The sequence below is a fragment of the Xenopus tropicalis genome, chromosome 2 (genome assembly GCF_000004195.4).
Source record: "Xenopus tropicalis strain Nigerian chromosome 2, UCB_Xtro_10.0, whole genome shotgun sequence".
Taxonomy (NCBI): Eukaryota; Metazoa; Chordata; class Amphibia; order Anura; family Pipidae; genus Xenopus; species Xenopus tropicalis.
Window position 1 is genome coordinate 49,885,515 of NC_030678.2, and position 18,254 is coordinate 49,903,768.

At 34.8% G+C, this 18,254-nt stretch overlaps 1 protein-coding gene across 1 annotated transcript in view; it reads right to left on the minus strand.

Moving 5' to 3' along the window:
* Positions 1-1,053: 1,053 nt before the first annotated feature.
* Positions 1,054-18,254, minus strand: part of wscd1 (WSC domain containing 1) — a 68,673-nt gene continuing 51,472 nt past the window's right edge. Inside the window, 4 exon segments of the mRNA NM_001078907.1 lie at positions 1,054-1,732; positions 3,117-3,317; positions 7,280-7,444; positions 11,488-11,665. Of these exon segments, the coding sequence (NP_001072375.1) occupies positions 1,380-1,732; positions 3,117-3,317; positions 7,280-7,444; positions 11,488-11,665 (897 nt within the window). The 3' untranslated portion in view covers positions 1,054-1,379.

Genomic DNA, 18,254 nt, shown 5'->3' on the forward strand with positions numbered 1-18,254 from the left:
GATTGATACAGCCGTATGTCACCAAGTCCTATAGTAAGGGGGTTAGTTTCCAAAAGGTAGGCTTGAATTTGCAGCTATATATTGTGAGGCACTGGCTGGAAAGGCAGTGAATGGAATGTATATTTTACTTAGGTTTCTAACCTACACATATGAAGTTTTCCAGGGGCTATAGGGGCCAAAAAAACAAGTGATATTTATAGCATACGTTAAAAATAGTATCACTTCTTATATAATTAACGATCGATTCACTAAAAGGACACTTATCTGAATTAAGAACCGATGTTATTAATCGTTATTTATCTGGCGATGACATATTTTTAAGCGATATTTTAAAGCATGCAATATATTTATGCCTTATTTCGTAGCTTTCGATATTAGCACACGCTATTACACACGTAACTGTTCTGAAAATTACCATTTCCCTGAAAACTGGAGGATGCATCACTCTAGGGCGATCACATAATTGAAAAACATCTGACTGCAAACTCCATCTTGTCACCACAGACAATGACCAGCTGCAATTTTGTTTAGTAACGCCTACTCCTGGGAGGCGTTAAGTTTCACAGTATTTATCGCTACATTTTATGCTTTTAATGCTTCAAATATGTCTGTGAATAATGCGTTAGTATTATTTCTATTCAATAATTACCCCAATGCTATGGAAATAACACTTTGCGATAATCAGGATTTTTCCGCATGCAATGTGAGTAGTAACGCATGCGAAATGACTTTGATGAATCGGTACTTAATTATCAAACACTTTTTAATGCATAAAACTATGCGTTAAGCGTTAACGACCTTTAGTGAATCGGCCCCATTGTCTGGAGGAAACAAGTATCCTCAGGTTGTTGAAAGTTGTTCTGGAGTCTGGGGGGATGTGTCCATTTCTAGGACAACAAAGTCGACATAAACTGCTGTTCAGAGTGTAAATTTCTGCCCAAATAACTATTTAAGACAGTATAAAAAACAAGAATATAACTTTAAGTCTCCATATCATTTGAGTGCTCCTCTTCCTTGATAATAATGCTAAAACAAAGCACACAGACAAATGAACATTTTAAAGAAAATATGCTGTATCCTGCTCCTTTATTCATTTTACACAAAGCAAGTCTGACAGATTTCAAGCTCTGAGACTTAAAGATGAAACTACTTCTGAAAGGTATTGCTAAAAGACAGTAAAGATGAACAAAATAACCTCTCCAAAAACATGATGTACAAATGTAAAACTTCCAGCCATCTGTACAAAAAAAAAAGAAAAATACACACATTGATGCTAATGGTTTCTGCCTTGGCTTACAACCAATATACAACTGCAGATATTTTGCAGCTTTGTGTTGTTTAAAGTCCACGAAAGGCAAAAACTTGTCTGTTACTAGATATCATCTTGGCATGTATTCTTCGGGCAAACCTGAAAAGTTTCTAGCCTTAAGTGCCTTGTCTACCGTCCTGATATATCCATCAATGACATTCTTCATTTCTTGAGTAAAAGGCTCCAAGGATGACTGACTGGAACCTAATCGTTTGAAGTTACCATCCTTATTGTTTTCCACACAAAGCAGGCGGTCTTCATTTATGGGCACTTTGAGAAAGGCCAACATTTCTCTTAATTTACCAATAAGGTCCATCTTTAGGTCTTCATAGTGTACTACAAGAAGTTTCCTCCCATACTGGAGCCAATCTAGAGCATGTGAGGCCCACCATGATGCATAACTATTAACAAATTCTGGCCACTCTGTAATAAATAGGTAAAATATTAAGCAAAATAAATAGCATACATATTGTTTGTGCAGTATGGTATGGGTAACAGGTATGGGACCTGTTATCCAGAATGCTCAGGACCTGGGGTATTCCAGATAAGGGGTCTTTGCATAATTTGGAAGTCCATGAAGAAATCATTTAATCACTAAATAAACCCCACAGGATTGTTTTGCCTCCAATGAAGATTAACTATATCTTACTTGTGCTTTTTTATAATTACAATGAAAAAGGAAATGTGTTTTAAAATTTTGGATTATTTGATTAAAATGGGGCAATTTAGAGCTTTCTGGATAATGAGTTCCGATACCTGTAATATGTAACATAACATAAACATTGTATACAAAGCAAGAATTTGGAAATAATGGTAAATTGGTATTTTGATATAGAAATCTGGGTTGATTATGTGTTTAGCTTTGCATGTTGATGCATCACAGACATCATGGTCAAATAAGTGAAAAATCATAATTGCCCCTCAACTTCCACTGACTGGCGATGCTTTTTCCCTAAGGCTTTGATGCCAGCATTCAACTAATTAGCAAGCTTAGCTGTCTTTGCAACTTAGGTTCTCACCAAAAACTACCTGTAATCTGCCCAAATTAAACGTAATTGAGTTTTTTTTTCTAGCAGTGATTCCGAAAGACTGGGCATCAGGGCCTGCTGAACATGTTTAGACATGACCCTGAACATTATGATCTGTTAATTGCTTAATTAACTCAGGAACTACAAACGTATGAAGCAAATGATTACTTTATATTTTGCATCACTTAGGCTAATGTCCCACAGAGTGATTTCTGCTACTGCGGGTGACAAATCGCTCTGAAATGTCTTTCCACCGCCAACAAAGCCAACTGCAACACTGCCTTGAGAAGACGAAGACCAAATGCAAGGGCAAAGCACAGGATCCTGAGTGGGTGCATACGCATGCAATCGTATTTGTGTGCACGCTTTCTCTATCACAAGCATACATTAACCCCGCTGTGCCTGCCCTGTCTCAAATGTTGTGTAAAGATGGTGGCTGTGATGGAACTGTGCCTAGGAAATTTTAACAGCACAACAGCAGCAGTATTTATGAAAAAAGCCCAGAGATCTAGTAGATGAAGGGGTGACTACTCATATACTGCATTGTTGTAAAGATGGGTTTCTTTGTCCTTTAAAGTTTCTCTGGTTTCCAGATTATATGTGCACCACACACACTGGAAAGCATAGTGTTTGTGAACCTTTCCTACATAAGCCCAACTAAACAAGCTATTATTGAAGTCATTAAAGAGTATATGACTATACTGAAGCAAAAGCAAAGCACTTGTAGAAGTTTCCAACGTAAAACACAGTTTTTTTCTCTGTTAAGAGCAGTGCATTACCTCTACTCGTCCAGTGCTTCTCTGTTGCATAGCCAAGGTGGCCTCCACATTTCCGGTTGAACTCTGCAATCAGAGCTTTGTAAGGATTCCTGATTAGTAAAATAGAGGAATCATACATTTCTATTTCTCTCTTGCCACTTTCATGAGTCTTCACACATATAGTCCGTCCACTTCGCCAGTGATCCTTTTCCCCTTTAAAGCCTGGAAAAAAGATTTAATTTGAGATCATTTGAAAAGAAATTCACTTGTCAATACATATCATTTTCTTTTTCCTCTCAGAAAAGGTTTACTCTGTACACCATTATTCTAGTCAACAGTTACTCTTGATAAGGATTATCAATGACCATAAAAAAGATGGTGCATTACTTTTTTTTACTATATACGCATTTTAGCTGGTCAAACAAAACATTACTAGTATTATTACTATTTTGTAAAGTGTCAACATATTCTGCAGTGCTGTACAATAAATGGGGGTATACACTAAACTTACAAATTTACTCACAAATCCCCAATAACTAGTAAAAGAGGTAACAGGGCCCTGCCCAAACGATCTTACTAAGAACCGATTATACGAATAGTCTATAAGGATATCATTACAGGAAGTTCCTTGCTCTTGAGCATCAGGCAGAAAACAGTCATAATCAATTCAGCCCTATACACTGTCACCACTTGCCATGGGAATCATATGGGAATCCTGATGCCCAAGGCATATGTAGTAGTGATAGACAGCCTACCAATCAGAAAACCTTGCTCCAAACTTTTATGTGGAGGTCCAACTGTCATCTCTAAATCTGCCTTAGGCACTGTGTCCATAAATCATTATGTGAAAAGGAGAATGAAAATAGAGATATTTTGACAGCCAATGTTTTTTGTGATGCCCAGAGTGTCATAGGTCTTAAGGCACAATATTATACTTAAGTAGATAGTTTATATACTAATTTTAGGTACTTTTACTACTATTTCTACTTCTTACTAATAAGAAATATTTAAGCCAGAGCCTATAACATTTTTGGATAATAAAGAAAAATAAATCACTTGACTTCACTAAACCACACTGTGTTTTCCAAGAGAAACAAAACTATTTTTATAATGATAGTATCTCTTCAATTTGCTTTTTTTTTTTTTGCAGATTTCATATATTAGTGAAACAGTGGTGTTGATCTTATTCCCACTGGGGTGGTGGTATTTAGATTCAGCACGTGTAAATTATAATTACTTGAGATAAAATAAAAATTGCCTTTTACAGAGTTCTTGGCAAAATCAACTGTCTATGAGTTCAAAAGCATTGTGGGATATTCTATCCCTATTGCTACATAAATAGAAAGGTAAACATGTTTTATTGCTTTGGGAATCTCTAGGTGTAATCACTACATACAGATGTTAGGCAATCCATCTTACATAGATTTGTGCACAAGGTAAAATAAAGGGCAAAGTGAGTCCAACTGAGATTAAGTGAGGAAGCAAGAAATGAAAACATAAGAGCCTTGGTTGGGTTCTTGTGGGATTTAAGGTTTTCAGAAGGAGGCAGACGTGTTTCAGCTGCAATAGCACTATGCTTAAAAAGTTTATACTTAATCTACACTGAACTAAAAGCCTTAGAAATATCTGTAAGGTTAATCAAGTGTAATTGTTAAAAGAGAATAGCAACAGCAGCACCTCAAAAGCTAATAAGAATAATGGAAGCTCAGTATAAAAGCTAAGCTAGATGCTTTACATGGCAATTATTTATTAACTAAATAATAGCATATTTTATACTTAGACTGGCTTTTTAAAACAGCATTATAAATATACCTCTTAATGTATAAGCACTTTGACTGATTCTTCTCAAACCCCTGTGAGTCAAAAGTGCCTTAGACCCTCTGTATTAAAATGAATGACTCCTAAAGCTGGCCATCCACAGGAAGATATAAGCTGCCGATTCGGCATTGCAGACCAAGTCGGCAGGTTATCTGTCCCTGAATGGGAGCAATGTGATTAAAAATGTAATATTTTCTGGTGTGATATGGAAACTACAAAGCCACTTGAACACAGTAGCCTACAGGCTCTAATTTATAAAACCAAAGGTCCGGGGCTGGGTGTGTATGTTCAGTAAACAATACCACGCACACTCTAATGTGTAAAAAATAAGAACCTGGCTCTGCGTCTTTATACCCAACAAAATTACATTAACGCACTGTAATGGGAGTTTTCTTCACCTGTTTATCATATCAAGAAATATATCACCTACCACCTGAATAGGAAACAGGTCTGCTCTAGTAGTTAATACTTTATTAAAATAAAACTTTACCTACAACCAATGTAGGTCTCAAGAAAAATATATCACATAAAACAGCTCATATGTAAAAACCCTACTTCATCTAAATTAACCATTTTTATAAGAATATATATTTTTTAGGAGTATGTACCATTGGGGAAATCCTAAATAGAAAATTGTCATTTTAAAAATTAAGCACCACCTCCTGGGATCATATGATTCATGGTGCACACAATCAAACCAAGACACAAACAAAGCTAAGTACAACTGTCCTGTATTCACTGTGATGCATTTAGTATTATGTATTATTTATGATTGTATGTCGGTAGCTGCTTTGTTTAGCAGCTTGTATGTTTAAGCCATGGTGTGTGGATGTTTATTTCCTAAACATTTTATTGCAATTCTGAATCTAAAAGTTTCTTTAGTACAGGTATGGGACCCATTATCCAGAATGCTCGGGACCAAGGGTATTCCAGATAAGGGGTCTTTCCGTAATTTGGATCTTCATACCTTAAGTCTACTTAAAAATAAATGAAACATTAATTAAACCCAATAGGATTATTTTACATCCAGTAAGGATTAATTATATCTTAGTTGGGATCAAATACAAAGCATTGTTTTATTTTTACAGAGAAAAAGGAAATCAATTTAAAAAATCTGAATTATTTGATTAAAATGGAGTCTATGGGGGACAGGCTTTCCGTAATTCGGAGCTTTTTGGATATCGGTTTTCCTGATAAGGGATGCTTTACCTGTACTACAATCCCCTCAACTTCTTCCGTAGCTGAAAATTGGGCAAAGATAAGTTTGTTTGGTGAGTTTTCCAAATGATCCATTCTTTTGCTCGATTTGGCCCACTACACACTTGGCCAAATCAGCTGAACCAATAATTAGTACCCCCCAGACCTACGTTGATCCTTCAGGAGAGGACTGCATCAAGGCTCTGCAGCAAACACTGTATTACCTAGCAGGATTTCTAGGTATGTATATGGGCAATCTTCAGCCAGATATCTGTTAGAAGGCAGATGAGCAGACTTGTGTCTATGGTGAGCTTTATTCTCACACTGAGTTTCTTCATAATGCACATAATTTTGAAAAAAACATTTTTTATTGCTGTATATACTGTTAGAGATGCAAGCAGTAAGAACACTGGTGTATTTTCGATCAGTATTAAAGGTGGGATACACATTGCACCAGGTAAAATGCCTGGATGCACAGCAGCTTAGGAAAAGCCAGATAGGTGAGTCCTGGAGTAAATGGAGGGTTAATAGGACAGGTCCTCCATTCTGTATTCCAGTGAGGAGTCACCCAGAGAAGAACCAGGAGTCACTGAGAAAGGTCTCTCAAAGCAGGGCACAAGGCAGGAAGGCTTCCTGACTGTGTAAGGCACTCCCAAAGGGGCTGGGGTGCTGCCTGCCACTGCAAGGAGCAGAGGGAGCTGTGACCACGTGTATGAGTGCCGGAATTTTGAGGCTTGGTGAGAAGTCAAAGTGTGCCAGAAGCTGGTGAGCTGGAATCCCAGGAGGGGGGAGACAGCAGGGCTGAGTGAGTAGCCCAGAGTGAGAGTCACCGTAGATGAAAGCAATTTGGGAAAGCAATTGGGAATGGTGAGAAGCCCCAGGAAAAGGTTCCAGAATGTGAGAGTTACCCTGGAAGATGAGAGCCCTGAAGAAGGGACAAATAATAACCATGAACTGTCTCTTATGCTCATGATCCTCTGCATTCCTGCCTGCCAGCTACCATGATCCTCTGCATACCTGCCTACAATCTACCATGACCCTCTGCATACCTGCCTACCATCTACCGTTCCCCCAAAAATTGTGTGTATAGGCAGACAGCATGTCATAATACATAACAAGCAGAAATGTTTATCGTGAAACATGCAACAAATATTCGTATTTATAAATACCTTTGTTATACAATGTTCCGTCAAAATAGTAGCTTCCAGTATAATATCCTGTGGCATGCTCTATAAGGTGTCTCACCCATGTGTTTCCTGCCCCGGGGAAGCTTGATAAAGCAATAAAAACTTTAGATTTGATTGGAAGGAATTTCCTGTCGGTGCACCTGGTATCTGAAATGAAGTAATAAAACCACTCGATGACCTATGTAAACTTTTTAGCACGTACTATATAAGAATACAGTTTGTATTACAAATAGTTTTGCATCATATACACATCTGATGTCGTGAGCAATGTTTGTTGTTTCATTATAAGTGAAGAGTGAATCTGTCCTGTTTTGTTAGACTTCAGCTAAACTTGCACAACAGTAGAAAATTTGTAAAATTTGACTTTTTTGACGCACAAGACTTTTTTGATGTGATTGCGACTTTTTTTGATGTGACTGCAACTTTTTTTTTACATGGCTGCAGGGTTTTTTGATACAATAGCTTACAATGCAAAAAGTTGTGCCCATTTTGTAAAGAAATGCCAAATTTCGCTGCAAATCCATGCCTGCCAACAAAAATTCACTCATCACTATTCATTATAGGTAAATGGTATATGGAGCAGATTGATGATTTTACTATACAGTACAGTAAATATTGCATACTACCAAACCAAATGAGTTCAACAACAATACTTTCAAAAAATAAATAATATAGTTTTAGAAAAAAGAAGAAATCATACAGGATTTGCTTATAACAAGCCAACATGTTCAAAGTTTAAAAGGCAAGCCCCCCAGAATAACATACCAGCCATGTTTCTCATTTAAAACTAATAAAATATGTATGCATTAATTCAAAGGAAACATTAAAAACAATCTATCTATGCTGAGAAGATTAACATTTTGAAAGGTATGATTTAAGGGGTAACAACAGGAGGAAAATACCTAGATCTAGATAGCAAATGGTAAGTCCTGGATATAAAATGATTAGGCAAAGTACCCATTTCAGATTTGAATTTAGTAAAGTGACATTTTTTCCCCTTCATTTTCATTGTCTTTTGTTTCGGTGCATACGTCGTGTTTATAAATTATTGTAATTTGTGTGATTCTCTAAATGTATCTGTCTATGGTGGTGTCTTGTTATTGTTTGCAGTTTGTCTAAGCATAGGCAACAGATATATAATAGTAATGGTTTTAGCGTTGTTTCCATTACAGTTTTCCTATATAAAAGGTAAGGTGCTGCCACCCTAAGGGATATGGATATATATATACTGTATATATATATATATATATATATATATATATATATTTTCTTTTAAAAGTTCAATTATCTTGTCTAATATTCTTAGAATGTAGGTTGCAGTGAAAAGTAAAATGCATAAAACTATTATAAGGGTCGTAAAAGCATTATTGCAAATGAAGGAGTCATTTCTTACAGTGCAACGTGTTAAAATAGCAAGAGACCTGTGAGCCATCCAGGCTGTTTATTACTCAATTGATTCTTTCTCCCTGCAGGACTAGGAATCTAACATGAGCTTGGCTGAAGTCATATGATAATACAGTATGCAAGCAGCTCTGCCTAAGGATGCATGAATTATTGAATAGCTTCACTCAGGTGGCTCTGACTTGTGTCACTGCATAAGTATTTCATCTGTGGAAAATATGTAAGTGATAATGTGTCATCTAGTTATTACTCAGATCAATAGCTATAACGTAGGGACAAAAGATAGGTCCATAATGTATATACACATGGGTGAAGAGGTTGAGTAAAGAAAAAAAAATATTTAGGTAATAAAAATTTACCTTAGCATATCACATCCTGCTATTATACACATTTCTAAAATATTCTGTTGAGAATAGAAATGAATCTAAGCAGTAATATTAAGATTCTATTCTTGCTTTTCACTGGATCTTAAAAGCAAGTTTAGTATATTGGGATTGTATGTGTTTGCATAAGTGTACCAGCAACAATACCAGTATTTGCTTTAATAACAATCATTGGTGTGCACTATAGATGAGTGTAATATATTTTATTATTTATTAAAAAAAGAAAATAATACAATATCCTCAAACAATATTCTATTTGTGGTCAATGTTTGAAATTAGAAATTTGTTAAACTTTGAGTAGAGTAAAATTGTAAATTGCTTGACACTAAGGGGCACATTTACTAACCCACGAACAGGCCGAATGCGTCCGATTGCGTTTTTTTCGTAATGATCGGTAATTTTGCGATTTTTTTCGGCGTCTTTACGATTTTTGCGTAAAAACGCGAGTTTTTCGGCGTCTTTATGATTTTTGCGTAAAAACGCGAGTTTTTCGTAGCCATTACGAAAGTTGCACAAAGTCGTGATTTTTTTGTAGCGTTAAAACTTGCGCGAAATGTCGCACATTTTAAGTTTTAACGCTACGAAAAAGGCGCGACTTTGCGCGCAAGTGTTAACGCTACGAAAAAATCGCGACTTTGCGCAACTTTCGTAATGGCTATGAAAAACTCGCGTTTTTACGCAAAAATCGTAAAGACGCCGAAAAACTCCCGTTTTTACGCAAAAATCGTAAAGACGCCGAAAAAATCACAAAAAATACAAAAAAGTCGCAAAATGTTTGTTTCCAATCGGAATTTTTCCAATTCGGATTCGAAATCGTGTTTTAGTAAATCAGCCCCTAAGGGGGCCATTTACTAACAGTGGGATTATTTATTTTTCCCCTAATTCCAATTTTTTATTACTAAAGATCATAGAAAAAAAGGTGCAACTTTTTCGATATTTACTAATCCACAAAATGGCTAAAAATCTGAATCTGACAATTTGCCAGCTAAAACTTGTCCAGATCATGTAGAAGTCAATAGCACATGTCCTTCCCTGGAGGATAATTTTTTGCTTCAAAAAGTTTCATCTTTTTTTAGAGGTTTTCAGATTTCTGACACTGGTTTTCTGTGCGACAATTTGAAAAAAGTAGAGGTTTTGGTGCAACAATTCGAAAAAGTCACAGTTTTGTAATTTGTGCAATTCTTTTCCCCACATACTAATTAACTTTAGGTGACCCAATTACATGCATAAAATTAATCCAATGGGATTCTTGAGATGGCAATGTAGAAGAGAGTAGCATCATCTAAACTGCTAATTTTCTGCAAATAAACTAGTTGCCTTTTTTATAAAATGTACTCAAATGTCTATCAGTGCCATTTAGTGGACAAAAGTAGAAGTAAGAACAGTTGTAAACAAACCTGAGATTTAAAAACAAATGACAAAACAATCAAAGAGTGTAATTAAAGACAATTATATATGAAGGCAGTAGCTGACATAATCACACACTAAATACCCAGTAATCGTATTGAAAATGTCATGAAAAGTTCGCTCTTTTGATTTTTTTCAATAAAAAAATCATTAAATTAAAAATAAACTGAAATTAGAAGAGGAAAATATATATTTGCTGAAAAATAAACACTGCAGAAAAAATGAGACAGGCAGACAGACAAAAGAACACTGCACATAATCATAATTCTATCACACAATGGTAATTCTATTAGGAACAACCCTAAAGTATACAGTCTCAACCTAATTTTGGGGTGAAGTTGTAGTTCATATGGATTTGGGTGTATTATGTCATGTTATACAACTTATGGGCTCTTCAATTACAAAGATACAACAGATATAAGGGACTGTGGTACATGTGATTACTATTTTTCTATTATTACATATTGATTAACAAATGATGTACCAAGATATCCTTGATCTCTATGTACCATGCACAGATATTTAGGATCATGCTCTGAACTATAGCCCTAAAGTCACAGAGATAAGCAACTGTAATTGGTAGGGGGGATGGAGCTCTTTTGGGATGGTGCTTATTAGTTTGCTGGCAGCAAGAGTAAAAGCTATAAATTGAATGTCATTTACTTCACTTTTATTAAATTTAAAGCCCTGGGGAATTGATGTGACTTCTATTTGTCACTGAGGAAGGTCAGATATAAATGCTATACTATAAACTTTCACAAGGGACCAGTAAAAATAAATCAATTATAATCACTTGTTCCATCTCTATGTAAATATCTCTTTTAAATCTTAATGAATGCATTCATTTTTGCATTATGTTTCATGACTAGTTTTCTATAACACAGAGTAGATCCACAAATCCACATTTTATTTGTATTTTCAATAAACTAATGACTTTGCAGTAAAGTGCAATGGATTGCAATCTTCAAGAACCTGAATCAGTTAAATATGCAGCTTTACCTTGAATAGGTGTCTGATAAACAGAGCAGTAATTCTCTTCCCTTAGTGCCTCTGATTCATTAGTGCCATTTAGGTACCCAGCACAGAGCGATTCATCCAGGGGTTCATAAAGATTAAACTGACCCGTTGGGTAGCCACAGAAGCATTCTGTCCATTTCACAATTGCTAAAGGATATTCCTAAAATGAGATATATACAAATTAAAAAGCTTTTTCATTTTAAAAATAAATGAACAGAAACAAAATAACCCAAATATTGCAGTATTAGTTTCATAATAAAAATACCCTACTACTTAGTATGGTTATATAGAACTTATAAAAAAAAAATAATATAAAAAATATTTACTGGATAGAACTGCAGCTTTGGGCATTATATTTTTAGGAGATCTTTACAAATTATATTATTTTGTGCATAAAAAGAAATAACTTTAAGAATGAATAATCACAAATAATTCAGATGAAATGTATGATCCTATAACAACATATTGTAATTTGTAAATAAATTCATGGACATTTGAAAAAAAACAAAAAACAAGATTCTGTCCTAATTCAAAGAAAAGTGTTTCTAGGACAAAATAGACCTTTATTCCTGTTAAAAACATAATGAAATGACTTCTGAGGAAACACACACACTCTACGGAAATAGGTGTAAAATCCTGCCGAGGAAGAAGATGAAATTCTACAACTTTACAGATTTACATTTACCCATGCAGAGCTGCTAATAAGCCATGTTTTTTTTTAACATTAATATCTAGCATCTCTCCCAAGAGTTCCTCCTGAAATTTCACCAGCAGACACACTATATATTCATGCAGCTTTCAGTTTTTAAAATCCCTACCAGTGGTGATGAGGAATACTGCTTTCACAGTGAATTTAAACTAGATAGCTTCTGACTTTAAAGTGGAACTGACAATATATTTCCTGCACAACTCCTGCTCCCATTAGTCACTATGTTAACCATTGTAAGATTGAAGCAGGGACAGTTATTAAAGAAAAAAAGAATTTATTTAGAAGATAAAATATGACCTACTTTTATTTTTATGCATTATATATAAATCTACAAATACATTGTTTTACCATTTTACAAGCTTGTTAACAGATGCACTTGTTTCTGGCTATAGAACACCTTACCCAGCATTGTTCCTAAATCAGTTTGTGGCAATCTGCATTTTTATTTTTGTAATAAATTAACTTTCGGATGAATTATTTTTTTTCCAAAACTGTCACATTAGTGCATCGGAATAATGGTGGCAATACAAAAATCATATTTACATTCTTAATCCAACAAATCAAGAAAAAAAAGTGCACACTTTCAGAATAGATTGGCTCAATTAGAATTTTGAATGAATTTCATTGTTTTATGATTCACTCAAGAGTTCTGAGAATTAAAAACAAAATTATAAGAAGTACTGACAACATACAAAAAAGCAGGAAAATAAAACTTCAGGTTTTAATGACTACGGCATTACCAAAGTGACATATAGCTGATGTGTTGTAGGGACTAGGGGCTTCCTGCAAAATCTCCCACATTTTTTAATCATGCCAAGTCGGGGGCAGAGCTCTGCTTATAATGCAGTGTATAAACACTAGCCCCACACCCACCCTGTGGCAAAGGCAAAAAAAAAAATCCCACCCAGCAATTTTGCAGATTCAAAGAAATTATTTTCTAGAAGACTTAATCAATGAAACGTGAGTAAGCAGCCATTTACCCCAAGGATATCTCAATAAAAAAAAGTTTATAAGTTTATTATGAACCATGTACAACAAAGCCTCACACTTCTGAATGTTTTTTAGAATATATCTCTGCTGATAGCAGGCTAGTAAGAATAGTAAAGATAGTAACATAGCAAACGAGTAAAAGAGATAAACCAAAAGAGGTAAACCATTCACTCTTAGTTCCTTCCAATCTTTCTCCTAACATCTGATTGCCAATGACCCAACATATAAGTAATAATTTGAGACTAGCATTGGGCGAGTGGATTAGATTTTACTCTGGTTAATCCTGTTACATTAATGGAATTTTTTTGCAGAAGTCCTTTCCCAGCATTCTCCCAGGCTCCAGTACAACATCTGTAATGAAAGGTTCCGTCCTGCTTAGTCATTAATGCCTCGCAAGTCCGATCATCATAGCAACAGCATACCCAAATACTATTTTTGTCATCACTTTTTGGAAACCATACTGACTGTAGACAAATCAGTAAAGCAGTTTTTTTGAAAAATATCAAACTAATATAGAATATTATGCTTAACTAAACTTTTAAATAAGCAAACGAATAGCCACAGAGACACTAATAACCTAAGAAACAGGCCCCAGATTAAATGATTGGTATATTTTGTTAAAACTGGAAATAAGGATTATAGTGGGAAGACAGAATAGTAAGAAAGAGATTAGCTGAATAGCATATAAGTATTGTAGGTTATTGACAAAAATAATTGTGATGGGCTTAGTAGGGCTTAGATTATATCTTTAATATAAATAGAAGTTAGTTGTGATTTTTCTGTTAATATGGAGGGATATATAAAATTAATTTAGCTTTTTCATTTATTTAGATTATTCATTTATGTCACAGTATAAAACATAATTTTTTTAAATAAAAGTTGGCCATGTACACTTCACATAAAAACAATTAACATTTAACTCTGTGGGGTTACTTTAAAGACCATGCCCCAATAATCATGAAAAAACAAAAAAGGGAGCTGCAACTTTTTACCACTGTCTATTCATGAGTGCCATCAGTGTTGCATGTGTCTTGAAATACATCTCTCTGGTCAAATGGCTTAATGACCGGACTACAGAGAAACTGATCTGCATGTAGAAGATGTAGCCTATGATGGTTCATCTAAATAAGTGTCAGCTCTAAATATTTTGGAACAAAGAAACTTTGTTGTGTGGTATTATATATATATGTAACACAGGAGTACGCTCTATTAAATTATTGGAAAAAAATTCACAGGACATAAAACCTTAATTTTGATTATCTTTATTATTGAGATGTTTATTTAGTTTACAAAAAAGTTATTAGAGAGAAGGTCAACCTAGAGTAAACAATAAAAACATCCCTAACATAAGATTCAACAACCACAAACTGACCACAGCGCTTTTATTAGCAAACTGGCACAAGAGATGAGAATCTTGAGATATACAATTATACAGAACTGTGGATAATCAGTATTATAAGTCACAGTAACTTGTTCCCTACTAATTAAGCCATAGCTTGCAAACTTTGCTCTTAATGGTTAATTAAACTAATTATACAGTTGTGTTTAAATGGAATGAAAGAGATGTTATTCATCATTCGATTCAAGTGTTCACAAGGGAATGACCACTTGCCATCAGCATGTGGCAAATGTTTACTTACCACGTAAATGACTTGATTACTTGATAAACAATAAGGGAATAAAATTCCTTAACTGAATAAAAAAATATTGTGAGAAGTGTGGCAATAATCTGTATTACATAACTGTTTCTGATAAAACTGACCATGGCGTGTTTAATTGTTATAAGGACCTTACACTGTATGCTCAACTGGGGCAGGGACAGGTGTTGATAAATAAACATAAACAATAATAATAATATAAGAATTGCTAATTCATCAAAAATATTTAGTGACTGTTCAGCCAGTGGAAAAAAGGCAATGATTTACAATTGGCACCATTGCACAAGGTATGTGATCAAAGAGCTTATTTACAAACGCTAGTGAAAGCGAAAAGCTCTACAAAGGATACAGAATTCATCTTGCATTGATGTAATCCACATGCTGGTGGATTCCATTTTCTATAATAACACGGTATAATTCTATAATAACCTCTTTTTTATATTATCCAAGAATTGTATACTGAAAACATCTGAAAACGTGTAAACATTAAAAAATAGTATCATTTTGCCATCAGCAGGGATGCATGCTGGTTTAATTAATATCAAATGACTGTTTTATTGTAGAGATGAAATCAATTAAAATAAAGATTTTTTTTTTTATTTGAATAGGGCACTATGGAAAAAAGACATACCTTATTATACAAATGTCAGAAAAAAAGTGTCTGAACAGCAAAATATGTACTGGTATATACCAATGGTGTATTGAACCTGTCAATCAAAATCTGACTCCGACTCCTGCATGAAGATAGACAGATTGCTGAGGTGAGGATACTAAACAGCAAGATTGTTTTTTGCTTCAACTATTCTGGTCCAGTAAAGAGAGGATGCTGAGACATATGTACCAACAACAATATTTGGCTATTTGAACATGGAGTAACATAATAACTATTACAGGTATGGGACCTGTTATCCAGAATGCTCAGGATCAAGGGTTTTCTGGATAAGGGATCTTTCCATAATTTGGATCACCATGCCTTAAATCTACTAAAAAATAATTCCAATATTAATTAAACCCAATAAGATTATTTTGCCTCCAATAAGGATTATTACTATTACAGAGAAAAATTTGAATTCATTGATTAAAATGGAATCTATAGAAGATGGCCTTCCTGTAATTTGGCGCTTTCTAGATAACAGCTTTCCGGATAAGGGTTCCTATACCTGTACTACTACCATGTTTATCTATTAATCAGGAAGAAAGGCTATATGGCACTTTATGAAACACCTAACTTGTTAATCTAAATTATCTTTAGTGTGTAATTTTTATTTAAGATGTTTCTGCCCAAATGTAAATCCTTTTATCCTTTTATCTTTGTTGTTAATCATTCATGAATTTGCTGCCCAGACCCCTATTTATATAAATGATTGAATCATGGAAGTTGTTGTATGCCACAATTCAGTATCATCACAATGCAGTATCATTAGCAAGCACAAAGATAGGACTTACAATTACCTGAGGTCAATTATGAATAAGCTACAAATAACTGGCCAAGGACAAAACACAGACCGACCAGATACTTGCCTATCAACAGTGGTCTAACTAGAAAATGTTCAGGTAATCCCCACTCTTTATAATATATCTTTCTGTCCTTTATCTATACAACTATGAATAGAATGTTCAAGGTCAATATTCCTTAATTTAATCAGTAACCTTCTGTGTGGTACTGTATCAAAGACTCTAGCAAAATCTAAGCAAATCACATCCACTGCACCCAAGGTCTAGGTTTCTGCTCACCTCCTCATAGAAAGCAATTAAATATGTCTGGCAGGATCAATTGTACATGCTGGAACATACTTTTGTTTTGAGTTGGAATGTATTTCAATGTCCAATCACTTAATAACCCTTTCAAAAGCCTCACACATATGTCAAACTAATAGGCCTCGTTTCCTGGCAGAGAACAGAATCCCATTTGAAATTATGGCATCACATCAGGAATAACCTCCTTTAGTAGAATGGGGTGAATAACATCAGGTCCTGATTTTTTAGTTTACCTTTTAACGCCAGTATATACTTAAAATGATTACAATATATATGGGATTGTGTGCAGGGATTGAACTTGTTGTTGCTTTGCAACTCAACTGTGTTAATATATCTAAATAAAGCCTCTCTGCACACTGTAGTGCTAGTCTTCTTTCTTTAGCGCTCAGCTTCAATTCTAGTTCAGCATAAAAATAAACACCCTCACTCTCAGGTCTCAGGGCTCCTTGCTGTTCTGATGAAGCCAATTCAAAGCACTCCCCTTGCTTTGTTTTTTTCACATCAGAGTAGGTTGAGGGGGGCACTAGATCTCACCACGCTAGGTAAGTGCCACCAGGCACTCCTCACACCACCAACATCACAACTCTTTCCAGCTCAGTATGCACAAGGCTCACCATCTTGGATTTTGGTTGGCCATTTTTGAGCATCACTGATACTGCACATGCTCACTGTGTTCTGTGCTGCTAACCTTAGGGGTCGCTTGAAATGATCAAGAAGAAAACAAGGTTTTCATGTTATAGATGCTGATGCCACAGTAGAGATGAATAAATTCATCAAAGTGGTCACCTTGGCTAGTATAGAAGCTAGTGATGTACAGTTATATTGAATTTCCATGGGACCTCAGTTTGGGTCACAAATGGGGTTGCTGATATGGGTTCCTACATCATTGGTGGGTTCAGGATGACTTAAAAGTAATGGTCAGGAGGCTTAAGAAAGTGTGGGTACATAGTTTTAGTGACCTACCCATTACTAACAGAAGCCCCAATCATAATGTATATTATTTCTGGCTTATTTGTTAAAAATATTAGTTCTCCTTTCATTTTTACTTACCCACCAGAGCAAGGTCTGGACTTGATCCTATAAACAAAAAGGTTAAACCTTCAGCAATATAAATAAAAATTCAAGCATGCATTCCAGTAGTGCCAATTTAAAATCCAGAACTTAAAGGCTAGAACAAGAAAATACAATATTCACAGCTCTGCTTACATTGTATGATACTGCTATGATATTAGCAGGATTATATTTTTTCCATAAACCTAAAATCTGGAATTCTGACACCCATCTTATCTAAACAAATACTAAACAAATACTAAACAAGATGCTGTGTACTGATTTTAGGAAAGCAGAGCATTTAATAATGTAGTGCATTTTACAAAATGTAAACAGTCACAGCAAAAAATTCCAGTTGCTATGTAAAAATAATCTCTTTTTATACTTTTAGACTTTTTATAGATCTTCCTTCCATTTTGGGCATTAAAGTCATGGTACTGTAATAAACAGCAAGCAGAAACATTTTTAAATAAAATCAATGCCTCCTTAACATTTAAGAAATCACTATTGAAAATATTTATGATCACTTTCACCTACATGGCCAGCATTTAATTCTGTCCAATTCTGCTTTAACAATAACTTAT